At 38.8% G+C, this 18,931-nt stretch overlaps 1 protein-coding gene across 1 annotated transcript in view; it reads right to left on the bottom strand.

Annotated features, from left to right (window-relative positions):
* Positions 1–5,159: 5,159 nt before the first annotated feature.
* The window catches only part of PPEF1 (protein phosphatase with EF-hand domain 1), a gene marked incomplete at its 3' end in the record, with an annotated part of 102,726 nt that continues 88,954 nt past the window's right edge, over positions 5,160–18,931 (bottom strand). Inside the window, exons 12-15 of the mRNA XM_079727965.1 lie at positions 15,605–15,711; positions 7,448–7,611; positions 6,272–6,356; positions 5,160–5,368 (exon numbers count right to left, since the gene is read on the bottom strand). Coding sequence (XP_079584091.1) covers positions 5,160–5,368; positions 6,272–6,356; positions 7,448–7,611; positions 15,605–15,711 — 565 coding nt within the window. The remainder of the gene's footprint in view (positions 5,369–6,271; positions 6,357–7,447; positions 7,612–15,604; positions 15,712–18,931) is intronic.

The raw sequence follows: 18,931 nt of genomic DNA, 5'->3' as shown, positions 1-18,931 counted from the left end.
CCATGGCATATTATGAACACTGTCCAGGTAAAAATATGAAGTCTCAAGATTATTAACAAATAGCAGTGGATACAAAATGTCTATTTCTCAGCTTTTAGCAATATGGTGGACTCAGACAACCTGAACATTCTTTTACTCTAATCACCTAGAGGTACTGAGTAAAATGTAACATAATTACATTTAAATGTACAGCTAAGGTCACAAAAAATAAAAGCAAATCCCCAGGTGCCAAAAACAAAGAGGGAAGTGAAAAAGCACAGGGGTAAGTGCTTGAGCTACTAGTGGGTATTTGTCTCTAGAATCTAGGGTTTTGGTGTTAATTCCCACACAGGGGTAGCAAATTAAGCTTTGGGAGGTAGGGAATTGGAACTGAGAACTTTATATAAAGCCAAGACCCTCAAAAGGCTATTCTGTTTATGAAAGGATTTAAAAACAACAGAGACCACAGGACACAGGGCTTTGGGTGGGAGAAAAAAAAGAAAAGCTCTCCGAGAATTCAAAACCACAGGACCTCAATTCACATCACTTTTACTCTACCCACATAGTGCAGAAACTGCAGACGAAAAAGTAATGGAAGATTTATTCCTCAAGCAGTGATACTCCTGACACACAAAGCAGAAGCAAACAAAAAACTTCTCTGAAGAGATGCTCCCACAACCCAAATACCACGGGATTTTCACAGAAAAAAATATAAGCCCTGCTAATAATGAGTTCACAATAAAAAATGTCAAAGCCCCTGAGTGAACAATCCAACCTGTTCAAGTCTGAACATACAAGAAACATCCATTTCTACCCCCATGAGCTCCAAATACAGAGAGAGAAACAGAAAGAGATTATAAAAGAAATATACATAAAACGACTGAAGACTAGAAAGGAAGCAATCAGATCTTAAGAATAGAACTAAACCCTATGAAATTATGAACTTTTAGGGAATATATGGAACTTTTAGAGAATATAATTGATTCTCATTATTTGCAGTAGTTATGTTCTATATAATCACTATATTATGAATTAGTGAATACTGAAGCATCGCTCCTTTGAAAAATACAGGGTTTGGTCCTTGCAAGCCTATGTTCACAACATTTCAGTTGGCTGATGAGTAACATAACCTTGTTTTATGTGTGCTTCTGTTTAAAGACAACTCATTTAATATATATTGTTGATTCATTAACACTGAACTCACAGCAGCACTGTAACTCAGGCCTGAGTGAACCTTACCTAATACACGTATTTTCTTCTTAAGGCACCTCACAGCCTTCTTGCATTTAGGAACACCAGATAGTACTTTAGCACTACATATGGGGCTATTTTAAACACCGAGATTGCCAACAAAAAGCATAAAAATGCAAAAAACAAGGCACTAAATACACTTCAAAAAGGTCACTTGTTTACAGTATGAGAGCAGACACAAGAAGGCAGAACGTCACCTTGTCCCACCACAGCTGGGAATCTGTACGACTCAAAATCAACTCACTCCTTTGCACATGACCACCGTAAATATTCATTTTGGGTTACACACAAATATTAGAGAGTAGGTGAATTTGCAAATACAAAATCCGCAAATAAGGATACACTGTATCTTTATGGTATTTCCAGAGTTGGAAAGGATATTTTGGTTTTAGACAAGATGCAAATAAGCACGAATTATAAAGGAAAAGACTGATAAATTGAAATAAAATAAATTGAAATTTAAAACTTAGTTGAAAACATATGTCAGAAAGGAAGTGAAAAATCAAGTCACAGACTGGGATAAGATATCTGCTTCCCAAATCAAGAACAGAGAATTCGTACCAAGAAGGGTTTTAAAGTTCCCAGACATCAGTAAGAAAAAGACAAATAGCTATTAGAAAAATGAGCAAAGGATAAGAATAAGCATTTTCTTAGAAAACAGACTGACCAACAAACAAATGAAAAGATGCCCAATCTCATTTGCAATTAAGAAATATAAATTAAAAATGATATTTCACAGCTCTATACATATAAATTTTTTAAATATATACATATATATACATACTTTGTAAAACTGAAGTGTGGTTAAGCAAAACTCGTGTCAGGCATAATTTTACAACATTAAATGATAAGCTTTAGTAAAATCAAAGGACGTTTTTAGGTAACATTTCCAACAAAGGCATATAATTAATTCCAGGGATTAGAAACTCAAGGGAGAAAATGAGAGTTGCAGGAGGAAGCCCAAAAATAAATAACCAAATGACATTCAGGAAGCAACAAAAAAAGACTCATCTGGTTCTGCCAGAGATTGGACGTTTCTTAAAACAACTATTCCGGGATGAGCAGTGGATTTTCACGTGAGATAATGCAGCAGAAGCTCTGCACACGTCAGCTTATACACATTCAGAGCACACTTTTTTTAAGATTCTGTTTTTCCAGAACCACTCTCAGTACCAAATTCTGTATCAATCGGGGTTCAACCAGAGGCCAAACCAGTAGGAGATATATATACGTGTGCGTGTGTGTGTGTGTATAAACAGTTGAAGTGGCTTGTGCAAATGTGGGAGTGGCTAAGCAGACTCTGTAAGGCTGTCGACACCATACCTGATTCCGGAGCTCGAAGTCCACAGGGCAGGCAGTCAGGGAAGATCCGGAGCAGGCACAAACCCACAGGCACAAGCTGACATCCCACAAGAACAGACTAAAGTCTGAGACCTTGGCGACCTGAAAAAGCCAGCGTCCTTCATCATGGCGCTGAACACGCCCACTGAGCCCGAGGAACCTCCTTATGGAGCTAAACACACACACCTGGCCCGAGAATCGCATCATGGCGCTAAACACACACACCTGGCCCGAGAATCGCATCATGGGGCTAAACACACACACCTGGCCCGGGCAGCCATCACGGAGCTAAACACACACAGTGGTCCCGGGAATCAGAGCAGCTAACAGGGGAGCCAGGGGAATGTAGAGCAATTGCAGGCCTAGCTGCTGCTTCACACCCTCAAGGTGAATCGGCAGCTCAGCAAGAGCGTGTGGGAGCTACACAATGGTTGCCGCTTCTCTTTGCCTTCCAACTCTCTCAGGAATCTCCACTGTGGCCCACCTTAGCCAGAAACATACAAGAAGGGGAATTCGGAGAAATGTAGTTCAGCCTAGCCAAACCGACACATTCTTCAATGGTTATGTGTCTCTTTAAACCCTCCTACTGTTCTTTTTTTTTTTTTTTTTTTTTTTTGCGGTATGCAGGCCTCTCACTGTTGTGGCCTCTCCCGTTGCGGAGCACAGGCTCCGGACGCGCAGGCTCAGCAGCCATGGCTCACCGGCCCAACCGCTCCACGGCATGTGGGATCCTCCCGGACCGGGGCACGAACCCGTGCCCCCTGCATCGGCAGGCAGACTCCCAACCACTGCGCCACCAGGGAAGCCCCCCTCCTACTGTTCTTGAGTTAGCATTAGTAAATTATATTTTTCCCCAGGAAAATTATGCACAATGACCAGAAAATGTATATCTTTGTTAAATGATTGCTTAGTATTTGAGATATGTTTTGTGGTCTAATACATGATCAGTTTTTATAAATGTTCCATAAGTGCTTGGAAATAATGTGTATTCTCTAAAACTGATTGCAGAGTATACATATACATACATGATCAGGTGGATTAACTGGGTTGTCCAACTTTCTATACACAAGTTTTTTATTTACGTGCTCAATTACTGACAGAGGTATATTAAAAATCTCCCTCTATTAATTTCTCCTACTAGTTATGTCAATTTTTGCATTATCAATTTTAAAGCTCTAAGTTTTTAGATGCATATCAGTTTATAAACTATTATATCTTCCTGGTGAATCATTCCTTTTAGCATTCAGTAATGACCTTTTTATACCAAATGATATTATTCTTTGCCTTAAAGTCTATCCTGTCCAAAGTTAATATTGCTATGATTTTAATTATGCTTTTTTTTTCCTAACCTTGGGGTTTCTTTTTAAATTTTATTTATTTTTGGCCGTGTTGGGTCTTCATTGCTGCAGACAGGCTTTCTCTAGTTGTGGCGAGCAGGGGCTACTCTCTGTTGCAGTGCACAGGCTTCTCATTGTCGTGGCTTCTCTTGTTGCAGAGCATGGGCTCTAGGCGCACAGGCTTCAGTAGTTGAAGCACACAGGCTCAGTAGTTGTGGCTAGCGGGCTCTAGAGCACAGGCTCAGTAGTTGTGGCGCACGGGCTTATGCACTCCGTGGCACGTGGGATCTTCTTGGACCAGGGATCGAACCTGTGTCCCCTGCAGTGGCAGGTGGATTCTTATCCACTGTGCCACCACGGAAGTCCCCCCTGCCCCTGGGGTTTCTTTTACTTACTTGCCAGCTCAGCTATGCATTTTTAAAAGATATTTGTTATACGTGATCCATTATTTCTGGTGTGTGTAGCAGGATATCTAACCTGGCATATTCATAGACCTTGAAGTTCTCAAACTTCAAGAAAAAAATGAAACATATACTCACCTTCAAACAGAAATCTCTTATTATGTTTGATAGGCAATCAGAATGGCAGAATAAATTGCACAATGTATGCATCACCAAGGCCCCATCTTACCAGTGAAGGTGTCAAACCATATTAATTATAGGGCTCAATCTGAATGTACTCACTTTCTATCTCCAACAGACAAGAAAAAAAATACGCTTTTTCAAACAATACACTCCCACAGCTTCCCCCGAGATTCTGATATGGCCCCCATCCCAGAAGGTGGTTCCCCCACAGCTGAAAATCACTGGTTTATGATATCTCCAAAGAAGATTACAGTTTAAAGATGGAAATATGTTTAATAGTTTGGTATTCCTCCTCCCATCCCTCAACCACTCACAGATGTTGTACTTTCCTCTGGTATTCTGTGGGTTCTTTTCAATATGTTTACAAACTGCTCAGGTCTCCTGCTTAGGTGGCATCCAAGAGACCAACACTAGGCTCAAATCCAGTTTCTACCTGGCAGTGTGTGAGTCCCGCCACTGGAGCCAAATCCTATCAGCTCACATTTAACCTAGTCTTACCAATAGCAGTTTACTAGGGACTTCCAATACCCACATTAGACATCTGGCTCGTGGTGTGAACTGGGGTCTACTTTTCTCTACTACTGATTATGAATTTCAAGGGTCGTGGCAAAGATTGTGTCAGTGATTTGGGCCAACTGTTTACAAGGAGGGAAAGCCCCAATTCTTGTTAAACAACCTTGGTGTCTGATTTACTCAACTTGTCAAATTTATGCACTACATAGAAAGCCTTTAAAAACTCATTAAAGTCAATGCTTCCATCTTTGTTTAAGTCCATCCTTTCGGCGAGCTCATCTAACTGGGAATCATCAATACAGACACTGTAGTGACTTTTGAAAAGTTTCCATATGCTACGAAATTCTTCCATGGAGATCAGGCCTAAAAGAATATAGGAGAAGGCCATGAGTGTTCATTTTAAGACCCACCTTAGAGAGGGGTGGGGAAAGCCATACTGACTGAATAGTCCCAATTAGCAGCTCACTAACATGCCTGACCATCGAGACACTGAAGGAAATGGAAAAGTAAGATTGTAAATATAAGAAACAATAAGTCACTTTCCACTACCAAGTGATCCTGAGATTATTCTAAAGCTGGAATGAGTGAACAGTGAAGGAATGGGGAGGGGGAGATTGTAGATGTGGTACTGTATGTAGTATAGAAATTATAAGATCTAAAAGCTAAGGGAGAGGGACACGGAAGGAGGGCAGAGAGGAGAGCTACATCAAAGCAGAGGGAGAATTAACCCTGGGACTCAAAAAGAGGATTGCAAACAGTGGCTCTGCCATTTTCTATAGGCAGTAATTTACTTTTGTGTTTTGATTATTGATTTTTTGGTATTCAGTGGTCTCTGCAGTTGGGGATTATCTGATGATTTTTTTAAAGTTTGAAAATAAATAATTGTGCATCAAAGCTAAGCAGAAAATGAGTTCTTAGTCCCCAAAACAGAATCAGAACTCTAGGGATGATTTTTATTGCCAGGAATAAGTACAATTTTTAAATGGACAGTGAATTATCTTTTCATCTGTGCTGGTGATTTATAAAAGGAGCTATTCTTGTCTGACTAATGGATATATAAGCCTATACCATATGGACTCAAATAGAGAGTCTGTGGCCAAACTAAAAAAAACAATAATATTAAACATGAATTTATCCCTACCCCCCACCCCTGAGTTAAATCAAGTTTGGATGAAGAATGCAATAGATGAAAACAGAATTCTGGTTTAAAAGAAACAGACTAGCCTTTGCTTTCTATTGCTACTGAACCAATCAAAGTGAACCTACCTGAGTGATCAGAGTCAATGACATTAAAGATGATTTGCAGGTCAGATAGGTATCTGTACACTGTTTCAATCAGAGTAGACTGAACCTAAAATAAAGACTGTCTAAGTGTTAAGACATACAGAATTTATAACAGATCAATTTTAGTAAAAGTAACAAACACACAACATGGTCACCAATTCGAAGTATGTGATTTAGATAGAAATTTGAGAAGGCAGGCCTTCCTTGGAGGCCCAACCCTCTTGAATCAGATAAAAGACCATGCTCTTGTGTTCTGTAGCGCCTGCAGTCTCTGTTGCTTAGGGGATGGGCCAAAGCGAATCTGTGTGCCAGGCTCTGCACTGTCAGCTCCTATGGATTATTTCATTCAGTCCTCAACAATAGCCCTAAGGAACAGAACTATTATTATGCCCATTTTACAGACTGGAAGACAGAGAGGTAAAGTAAGTTTCCCAAGGTTCACATAGCTGGTAAGTGGGATTTGAATCTTGGCCTGAAGCCAAGGCCTGGGAGCTTAGCCACCATGGTAAACTGTTCTCAAGTAAAGCCAAAAGCCTCCTTTCTGTGGATATTTTAGTTTCCCACGTGCAGTTTTACTTCCCGTTTCCTGCTCAGCTTCTCAACTCTCCTGCAAACAATCCCCCCAGTCCTAGTTCCCATCTGCTCACTTTCAGCCCAATATTATAACTAATTGCTGATGAGTTGTTAACTAGTAAGTACTGGGGGGTCTGATAACTCTCCCTGGGGTATTCCCATTTTAATAAGAAATTCTAAATTTTAAAATTCTTTAAGGTATAAGATGTCATATCAGTAAGTCTATAATTACTGACAGTTAATGGGAGTATGTTGAGTATTTTAAAGAGTATTATATGAAAGAATAGATGTCATATATGCCCTTCTGCTGGACAGCACTTAAGAGAAGAATCACATATTTGACACAGATTAGCTTGCAGAAGGCTTTTCTTCTTTTTTCTTTTTGCCTATCCTTAGAACGCACAAACTTCTTGAACAGATCACAGTGTATCTGGAAGATCCCACTTAGGTCTTTCCTAAGAGTGCCATGCCCACCCATTAGACGATTGCACTCCCAACTTTTCAAAGAACTAAGGAACTCTTATAAGTCGTCCAAAGGCTGTTTGACGCCAGCCAGGTTTTAGCCGGGGGCTGTGTTTCACTTACCTCTTGCACAGGTTTCTTAATGTGGATATCCTGGAAGCTGGACATGTAGTCAATATTTCTATCTTTGTCTGTGGTTACCAGATGTGAACTCAGGGATCTCCATGGCAAGTTCAGCCCCAAAACGTTCTCCATGGAAAAAGCCCACTGGCCCACAGAAAGTTTTCCTAACAACAACAGCAACAAAGCCCATATAATTGGTTGATAATTTGATTAAAAATGCAACCTCATCAATGGAGCAAGCAGACAGCCTTGGTTTTGAGGCCTGGGTGCCTCTGCTCCCCTTCATGATCTGTCCTACCACGCCCCCCGACCCTGAGGGAGGAATAACCTTTGGGGTTCCGCAGATCTTTCCTTTACTGTTATGGGTAAACAATCAGAATTTGGGTATACTAGATTTTTTTCCCTTTTCTTATTAACAAAGTAAGGTATGTTTGTAATAGAAGATTTGAAAACACAAAAGGATAAAAGATTACTTTTTTTTTTTTTTTTTTTTTTGCGGTACGCGGGCCTCTCACTGCTGTGGCCTCTCCCGTTGCGGAGCACAGGCTCCAGTCGCGCAGGCTCAGCGGCCATGGCTCACGGGCCCAGCCTCTCCGCAGCATGTGGGATCTTCCCGGACCGCGGCACGAACCCGCATCCCCTGCATCGGCAGGCGGACTCTCAACCACTGCGCCACCAGGGAAGCCCAAAAAGATTACTTTTATTTTTAACATGTGGGCATATTGTTCATGTCTCATTTTCCCAGGTAATATCCTTTCATCCCCTAAAATTATATGTAGTTTTTTGAAATATAAATACCTTTATTTTTTCTGATTATTAAAGATATGTTCTTCCATGTATATAAACATGTATATATAAATGTATACATATTTTATCTTTCTTAAAGCCAAATATACTTATACCATATGTTTTACATATGTGTATTACATATAGCAACACACACACATAACAAACATATATATTCTAACCTGATTTTTTACTTACAGTAAATCATGGACATGCATCTACGTTAATAAACATAGATCTACATCATTCTTTTTTTTTTTTTTTTTTTTTTTTTTTGCGGTACAACGGGCTTCTCACTGTTGTGGCCTCTCCCGTTGCGGAGCACAGGCTCCGGACGCGCAGGCTCCGGACGCGCAGGCTCCGTGGCCATGGCTCACGGGCCCAGCCGCTCCGCGGCACGTGGGATCCTCCCGGACCGGGGCACGAACCCGCGTCCCCTGCATCGGCAGGCGGACTCCCAACCACTGCGCCACCAGGGAAGCCCCTACATCATTCTTTTAACGGCTGCGAAACTATTCCATTATTTTCTTAGGATCATTCCTAGAAGTGGAATTGCTGGATCAAAGGGTATGTACATTTTTAAGGCTTTTGATATATATTGCCAAACTGCTTTCAAGAAAGAGTAGCCAGGGGGCTTCCCTTGTGGTGCAGTGGTTAAGAATCCGCCTGCCAATGCAGGGGACACGGGTTCGAGCCCTGGTCCGGGAAGATCCCACATGCCGCGGAGCAACTAAGCCCATGCGCCACAACTACTGAGCCTGCACTCTGGAGTCCGCGTGCCACAACTACTGAGCCTGCGTGCCACAACTACTGAAGTCCGCACACCTAGACCCCGTGCTCCGCAACAAGAGAAGCCACCACAATGAGAAGCCCGCGCACCACAACGAAGAGTAGCCCCCGCTCAACACAACTAAAGAAAGCCCGCGTGCAGCAACGAAGACCTAATGCAGCCATAAATAAACAAACAAACAAACAAATAAATAAATTTATTAAAAAGCAAAAAAGAGAAAGAAAGAGTAGCCAGGGACTTCCCTGGTGGTGCAGTGATTAAGAATCCGCCTGCCAATGCAGGGGACATGGGTTCAATCCCTAGTCCAGGAGGATCCCACATGCCGCGGAGCAACTAAGCCCGTGCGCCACAACTACTGAGCCTGCGCTCCAGAGCCCACGAGCCACAACTACTGAGGCCCACGCACCTAGTCCCCATGCTCCGCAACAAGAGAAGCCACCAGAGTGGGAAGCCCACGCACTGCAAGGAAGAGTAGCCCCTGCTTGCCACAACTAGAGAAAGCCCCGTGTGCAGCAACGAAGACCCAACACAGCCAAAAATAAATTAATTTAAAAAAAAAAGAGTAGGCATTTTACACTCCCACCAAGATGATTCCCCACACACTTACCTGCTAAGGACATAATTCTTTTTTTTTTTAATTGAAGTTTAACGCATACAGAAAAGTTCACAAAACAAATACAGAACTCAGTGAATTATCACAAAGGAGTTTCTTATGCAACCACCACCAAGGACAAGAAATAGAACATTGCCAATATCCAAAAGCCCCCTCTGTGGCCCCTCATAATTACTATCACCTCCCACTTTCCCAAGGAGAGTCACTATATTGATTTCTAACACTATAGTTTACTTTTTGCCTTTTTTGATCTATATATAAACAGAATCATAAAGTAAAATATTTTGGGAGGAATCTTACTTCCTTTGCTCAACACTAAGTTCATGAGATTCAGCCATGTTCCATTTAGTTGTAGTGTCTTCATTTTCATTGATGTATAGTATTCCACATATTCGAATTTTATATACCCATTCTATTGTTGGTGGACATTGGATTATCTACAGTTTGGTGCTATTACAAACAGTACTGCTAAGAACATTCTGTACATGCCCCTTTGGTGCATTAAACCTATAGCTCTATTTGGGGAGAATTTATGTATTGACAACTTTGGCCCTTGAACATAGTAATACCCACCCATGTATTTCAGTTCTTTTTTATTTCTTTTAATAATATTTTAGAAATCTCACACATCAATCATTTGGTTTCCTTCTTAGTACTTGATTATCTATTGTGAATGGTATCTTTTAAGATTTTCATTATCTAAAAGTTAATGGCTGCCTATACCAGTTATCAATTTACTTCCACCCACTTAAAAATCTACCTTTCTTTGCCCTGTTTTGTGATATTGGAGCTGAACTCTGTAAATATTTCTCCTTTGGCAGCTGGCATAATGTTAGGCTTTGTCAGCAGAGGGTGCAGGAAGAATGCTCTAAGACATAGCAGAAGAAACGGTTCTGGTGTACTTTGCTTCTTGCTTCTACAGCATAGCATGTCTGCTAGAGGTGTGTGGGAAATGCAGTGGCACCCAGTCTCTAGTGAATTTCATGGACACCACAGTGGGTGGTTCCCTTGCCAGCAGTGTGTGGGAGACACAGTGGTGCATAGCCCAAAGAGAGTTTTGATGGCACCACAGTGGGTGGCTCCATTCTCTTCCTAGCCCACTAGCTACAGACCAACTCTGACCTGAGACACCTCAGTGAACTTTCACCCCATCCAGCGGGCCAAAGTGACACCCTCTCCAATGAGGTCTGAATCTTAGCCTTGGTTGGAAGTAGGGGACTCTTCCAAGTTTGTTCCTTCCTTGGATACTCTCTCTCAGCCTTAGAGACAGTAGTTGTTCCCTACACTTTCTGTTCTTGTATTCTTTAGAGTTTTCTTTTATTCCTATTAGTAATTAATCACCTTTTACTAGTTTATAATTCTTCATATTGTTTCCTTGTTCAAATTACTGATGTGGTTTCTGTCTCCTGAATAGATTCTGACTGATACACTAGTATATGGAAGTGCAATCAATTTCTGTTTATTGACCTTGAGGTTCTACAACTTGCTAAATTCACTTATTAATTCTAACAGTTTTTCTGTGGATTTATTTGGCATGTTGTCTATGCATAGTGACATTTTATTTCTTCTTTCTAAGCCTTATCATTTTATTTAACTTGCCTTATTGTACTGGTTAGCATCCCTAGTACAAAGTTGAACAGAGTCTTGAGAGGGGGCCTCTGTATTAGTTTCCTATTGCTGCTCTAACAAATTACCATAGAGTTAGTGGCTTAAAATAACACATATTTATTCTCTTACAATTCTGGAGGTTAGAAGTACAAAATCAGTTTCACTGGGCCAAAGTCAAGTGTCAGCAGGGCTGGTTCCTTCTGGAGGCTCTGAAGGGAGAATCTCCTTCCTTGCCTTTTTCAGCTTCTAATGGTTGCCTATATTCCTTGGCTTGGGGAACCTTCCTCCATTTTCAAAGTGCATTATTTCAATATCTGCTTCCATCATCACATCACATTCTCCTCTGATTCTGACTCTTCCTATGTCCCTCTTAAAAAGACCATTGTGATTACACCAGACCCACCTAGATAATGCAGAATAATCTCCTCAAGTCAAGATCTTTAACTTAATCACATCTGCAAAGTCCCTTCTGCCAAATAAGGTAACAGTCACAGATTCTGGGGATTAGAATGTGGATATATTATGGGAAGGGGCATTATTCAGCCTGCTACAGCATCCTTCCCTCATTCCCAAACTTCCAAGGAAAGGTTTCAACATGTCTCCATTAAGTATGCTATTTTCTATAGGCTTTGGTAGATATCCTTGATGAGATTAAGGAAGTTTACTTCCATTTTTAGTTTTCTAAATGTTTTTTAAACCCATGAAACCAGGGCGAAATACATGAAACAATTTTTTTCTTGAGAGAATTATATTACTTTAAGTTTTGTTAACTGGTGAATTACACTAATTGATTTTCAAATGCTAAAACAACCTAGAATTCCTAGTGTTCCTAGAATAAACTAAACTCTGTTGTGATACACTAACCTTTTGCTATTATTTCATCCAGGAATTTTTTCATCTAAATGTATGAGTGGTATTAGTTTTTAATTTTCCTTTTCCATAATGTTCTTGTTAGGTTTTGGTATCAAGGTTATGCTGACCTCCTAAAATCATTTTGAAAGTGTTCCCTTGAGAATTCCCTGGTGGTCCAGTGGTTAGGACTCTGTGCTTTCACTGCCAAGGGCATGGGTTCGATCCCTGGTCTGGGAACCCTCAAGCCATGTGGCACAGCCAAAAAAAAAAAAAAAGAAAGTGTTCCCTCTATTTCTATTCTCTGGAAGAGTTTCTGTAACACTGGTTTCATTTCTTTCTTTCTTTCTTTTTTTTTTTTTTGGGGGGGGGGTTCGTGGGCCTCTCACTGCTGTGGCTTCTCCTGTTGCGGAGCACAGGCTCCGGACGCGCAGGCTCAGCAGCCATGGCTCACGAGACCAGCCGCTCCGCGGCATGTGGGATCTTCCCAGACCGGGGCACGAACCCGTGTCCCCTGCATCGGCAGGCAGACTCTCAACCACTGCACCACCAGGGAAGCCCTTCATTTCTTTCTTAAAATATTAAATATGCATACTGTAATGGCTAATGAAGCTATATGAGCTCAGAGCTTTCTATGTGGAAAGTTTCAAAATTTCAGATCCAATTTCTTTAATAGTTACAGGATTGTTCAGATTTTCTATTTCTTTTTGTGTCAGTTTTTATAAGTATGTGTGTACATATATATTTTAAGAATGTGTCCATTTAATCTAAAATTTCCATTTATTAGCATAAGAATTTCCATAATATATCTTATGATCTTTTTAATATCTGTAAAGTCTGTAGTAATGTCCCCCCTTTCAATTCTGGCATCAGTTATTTGGTCTCTCTTTCTCTCCTTATGAGGGTTATATCAACATTTTCTTCAAAGAACCACTTTTTGTTACTTTGTTGATCACAGTTTCATCTTTTAAAGTATATACATTGAAGGATATCAATGCCTCTCTTATTTGCATCCCATAAGTTCTGATATGTTGTATTTTCATTACTCAATTTCAGCATTCTAATTTCCACTGTGATTTCTTCTTTGATCCAAGGGTTATTTAGCAGTGTATTTCTCATTTCCAAGCCCAAGGGGGTTTTCTAGCTACCTTATGTAATTGAGTTGTAGCTCAATTCACTATGTCAGAGAATTTATTCTATATGTTTCCAATACAAAATTTATTGAGATTTACTTTATGTTCCATTTAATGGTCAATTTTTGTAAATGTTCCATTTGTGCTTGACAGCAATGTATATTCTGCAATGTTGGATGCAGAGTTCTAGATATTCAATATGTCTTTTAGGGAAAGTTAGCTAATCTTTTTGTCTATACTTTCAGTTCCTGTGAGAGAGGAGTGTTAAAATCTCCCACTATGATGGTAGGTTTTTCTACTTCTACTTGTTCAGTGCATTTTTCTTTTACATATTTTTGAAGGAGGCTGTATTAATAGGTGCATACACATTTAGAATGGATTTAGTTGGAAAACTGAATATTTTATCATAAAGTGTCCCTTTATTTTTCTAGTAATGTATATCTCCTTGAAGTCCACTTTGTCTGATATTAATACAGCTGTTCCCACTTTGTTTTTGTTAGTGTTTTCATGTTGTATCTTTTCGTAAATTTTATTTTCAATGTTTTGTACAAATTTTCCCTGACTTAAAATGCAGTACATCCCAATAAACCTATCATAAGTTTAAGATATTGTGAGTAAAAAATGCATTTAATATTTACATCTAACCTACTGAACAGCATAGCTTAGCCTAGCCTACCTTAAACGTGCTCAGAACACTTACATTAGCCTATAGTTGGGCAAAATCATCTAACACAAAACCTATTTTATAGTAAAGTGTTGAATATCTCATGTAATTTATTGAATACTGTACTGAAAGTGAAAAAAAGAATGGCTGTATGGGTATGGAATGGTTGTAAGTGTATTGGTTGTTTACCCTTGTGATCTTGTGGCTGACTGGGAGCTGTGGCTCAATGCTACTACCCAGCATCATGAGAAAGCATTGTACCACATATTGCTAGCCTGGGAAAAGATCAAAATTCAAAATTCGAAGTACGGTTTCTACTCAATGCATATGGCTTTCACACCATTTTGAGGTTGAAAAATTGTAAGTCAAATCATCATAAATTGGGGACCACCTGTATATATGACTCTACTGTCTACTGGCTTCTGTTGCAACTGTTGAGAAGTCTGACGTCACTCTAATTGTTGTCTCTGTAGCACTGTGTGTTTCCTCTGCTTGCTTTTAAGATTTTCTCTTCGCTGTTGGTGCTCTGCAGTTTCACCACAAATGTGTGTAGGTGTGAATTTAATTTTATTTACCCTATTGGAGAATCACTGTTCCTCTTTACCTGTGAATTTGAGTCTTTCAACAGTTCTGGAAAGGTCTCAGCCATTATCATGTCAAATATATTCTCTCTTACATTCTCCCCTCCTGGGACCCTGATTAGATGTATGTTACACATTTCATTCTTAATCTTTCTAATTCTTTTTTAAGCAATATCTAATCTTCTGTTTAACCCACTCACCATGTTTTCTTAATGAGTTTTTATATCTATATAAAATAAAAATGGTTCTTCTTTAAATCATTTTCAAATGCATATTTGTGATTCCATCTTTCATTTCTTTAAACATTTTCTTTCTCAGTAATTTTTTATTTTGTATTTGATAATTCCAATATATGATGTCCTTGGGAAACTAATCTGTTGCTTATTGTTTCTGCTGACTCTCCCTCATGGTAGCTTGTCCCCTTGTTTGTTTGGTGATCTTCGGTTGTGACCTCATATTAGTTGATCTTAATCTCTGGATGTACTAGTGGCCCAAATTAGGGACGCTTCCCATGAAGATGGATTTGCATTTGCTTGCCAGGAGTTGAGGGCACTACAGACCTAGGACTACTTTAGTCACTTTGAGGATCTAGGCTTAATGTTGTAAGTCTCAAATTCAGCTTGTCCATCTTTCTACTATCCTATGGTTTAGTCTCAGGATTGACTGCTACACTAGTATTAGTATTTGCCCCCAGGACAATCTAGCCTTTTGTGCTTGCTTGCTGCTCCATGTTCCAACATGTGGTTTTAAAAATCCTCTAATGGGGAGAGGAAATGCAGCCTAGAGATTTACCTTAATTACTGTGAGGCTGGTAAATGCATTAAACTAATGTATCCTCTAGAATCTAGCTGTTTCTAAACAGGAGGACCTTCCAGAGTGTCTAGTCAAACATACTAACAGAAGAGAAGTCTAATTCTGGTTGTTGTTGCTTTTTTAAGTTGAAAGAAGCTTACTGAAAAGGAGGAATATGCTTTTGTTCAAGCATAAAATGGATTATATTTCATTTTTATCTCTATCATTCCTTGCTGGTAAAAGTAGAAAACTGAAATCTTAAGGAAACAAAGAAAATGAAAACTAATTTGTATGTAACCTGGTATGTTAAGCAATGGTAAGCATTACATAATATTTTTTACCTGATTTACTGCTGTCTTGAAGTTGGAAAACACGAATGAGGTTAGTTTTTTGTGAAATCATTCTCTCTTTTAACATCCTGATGGCTCTACTTTCAACAGCATTCATCCTATGTTAAGAAAATAATTATTAGGTGAAAGTTACATAAGTCATCCTGTTCTGTTTCATTTTAATATGATTTGTTGCCACTCACCAGTTTCTACATTAAATGAACTGTCTAACTTAACAAATATCATATTACTAGGTGGTGAATGTGTTTATATGTGTGTGTGTGTGTGAAATTTTAAAAGGATTATCACCAGTATTTTCTTTTTGATTTCAAAGATTCACATGAACAATTAGTGTACGAGAATATCCAAGACAAGAAGGAAAACAAAGAGGGACTTGCTATAGCAGATGTTGAAATTTACCTTAAAGTTACTTAAACAAAACAGCAGGTATTGACACAAGAGAAGACAGATACATACAAGAATAGAATAGAATTTTCATAAATATAGTGAACTATAATATATATGGGCGGGGCTTCCCAGGTGGCGCAGTGGTTGAGAGTCCGCCTGCTGATGCAGGGGACACGGGTTCGTGCCCCGGTCCGGGAAGATCCCACATGCTGCGGAGCAGCTGGGCCCGTGAGCCATGGCCGCTGAGCCTGCGCGTCCGGAGCCTGTGCTCCGCAACGGGAGAGGCCACAACAGTGAGAGGCCCGTGTACCGCAAAAAAAAAAAAAAAAAAAAAAAAAAATATATATATATATATATATATATATGGGAACAATATATATGACAAAGGAGGTATTAAAATTCAGTAGAAAAGGACGATTTTTAAAAATAGTGCTAGCACAATTAATGTCTGGATGTTAAACTTCCACCTCAGACCATATACAAAAATAAATTCAAAATAAAGGAGGAACAGAGGAACAAAGTAGTCATGAGTCACCCCAAAAAAGCAAAATGGCAGATGTAAATCCAACCACATCAATAATAACATCATATTTGAATGGATTAAATAAATAAAAAAGCAGAGATTGTGAGACTAAATTAAAAAAATAAGATCCAACTATATGTTGTCTACAGGAGACACACTTTAGTTTCAAAGATACATAGAGTTTGAAAGGAAAAAGTATACCATGCAAACAGCAACCAGAAGAGAGTTAGAGTGGCCATACTAATAGTAGACAAAATAGACTAAGACAAAAGCTATTACTAGAGAAAAAGAGGGATACTTTATAATGATAAAAGAACCAATCAGTCAAGAAGATGAAATAATTATAAAACATATATGAAACTAACAACAGAGCCCAAAGCTACATGAAACAAAAACTGACAGAACTGAGGGGGCAAACAGACAATTCAACAATAATAGTTGAGGACTTCAGTACTCTACTTTCAATAATAGATAGAACAACTGGGCAGAAAATCAAAAAGGATATAAAAGACTTGAACAGCACTATAAACCAACTGGATCTAACAGATTTGTATAAAACACTCCACCCAACATCAGCAGAATATATATTCTTCTAAAGCGTACATGGAATATTCTCCACAATAAGACCCCATGTTAGGCCATACCGTAAGTCTCAATAGATATAAAATGATTAAAACCATACAAAGTATCTTTCCTGACTACAAATAAATAAATAAATTAGAGATTAATAACAAAGAAATTGGGAAAATCACCATGTAAGGAAATTAAGCAATACAATCCTAAATAACCAATGGGTCAAAGAAGAAATCACAACAGAAATAGAAAATACTTTAAAGATGAATGAAACTGTAAATACAACATGCCAAAACATATGAGATAAAATTAAAGCACTGCTTAGAGGAAAATATATATCCATAAATACCTATATTAAAAAAGAAAGATGTCTGGGCTTCCCTGGTGGCTCAGTGGTTGAGAGTCTGCCTGCCGATGCAGGGGACACGGGTTCGTGCCCTGGTCTGGGAAGATCCCACATGCCGCGGAGCGGCTAGGCCCATGAGCCATGGCTGCTAAGCCTGCATGTCTGGAGCCTGTGCTGTGCAACGGGAGAGGCCATGACAGTGAGAGGCCTGCGTACCGGAAAAAAAAAAAAAAGAAATATATCAAATAAATAGCATAATGTCTATCTTCAAAAGCTAGAAAAAAAACATTAAACTAAAATCCAAAGCAAATACATGGATGGAAATAATAAAGAACAGAGGAGAAATGCATGAAATAGAGAAATAAAAAAACAATAGAGAAAATCAACAAAACCAAAAATTGGTTCTTTGAAAAGATCAATAAAATTGACAAACTTTTATCTAGACTGGCTAAGGAAAAATAAAAAGACCCAAATTTCTAAAATCAAATGATTTTAGAGAGAGGGGTCATCACATCTGACCTTATAGAAATAAAAAGTATAAGGGAATACTATGAACAATTGTACACCAACAAATTAGATAACAGACAAATTCCTATAAAGACACAAATTACCAAAATTGGCTAGGAAGAAATAGAAAACTGAACATACCTGGAACAAGGAACAAGATTGAATAAATAATCAAACAACTTCTCACAAAAAAAAGCTCAGGGCCAGATGGCTTCACTGGTGAATTCTACCAAACATTTAAAGAAGAATTAATACCAATCATTCACAAACTCTTCCAAAAAATAGAAAAGGTGGGAATACTACCCATCTTATTATATAAAGTCAGTATTACCATGATACTAAAACCAAAGATCACAAGAAAACTATAGACCAATAACTCTTATGAATATAGATGGAAAATCCTCAACATAATACTCGCAAACTGCATCCAGCAATATATAAAAAGGATCATATACCATTAACAAGTGGGATGTATCCTAAGAATGCAAGGTTTGTTTAACATCTGAAATGAATCAATGTAACACATGATATTAATAGAATAAAAGACAAAATCCACACGATCATCTCAATACATTCAGAAAAAGCATTTGACAAAATCCAACACTCTTCATGATAAAAACAGTCAACAAACTAGGCATGGAAGGAAACATCCTCAACCTGATAAGGGGCATCTACAAAAAACACATAGCTAATATACTTAATGCTGAAAGAGTGAATATGTCCCTCTTAAGATCAGGAAGAAGACAAGGGTATCTGCTCTCACCACTTCTATTCAATATTGGTTCAGAGGTTCTAGCCAGGCAGTTAAGCAAGAAAAGGAAGTAAAAGGCATCCAGATTGGAAAGGAAGAAGTAAAACTATCCGCATTCACAGATAATATGATCTTGTATATAGAAAATCCCATAGATTCCACTAAAAACTATTAGAACTTTGTACAGCAACTATACTTCAATTAAAAAGATAGATTAAAAAAGCTATTAGA

The sequence above is a fragment of the Hyperoodon ampullatus genome (genome assembly GCF_949752795.1).
Source record: "Hyperoodon ampullatus genome assembly, chromosome: X".
NCBI classification, from domain to species: Eukaryota; Metazoa; Chordata; class Mammalia; order Artiodactyla; family Ziphiidae; genus Hyperoodon; species Hyperoodon ampullatus.
Note: the sequence above shows the minus strand (reverse complement) of the source record. Positions and strands in the feature narration are given on the sequence as shown.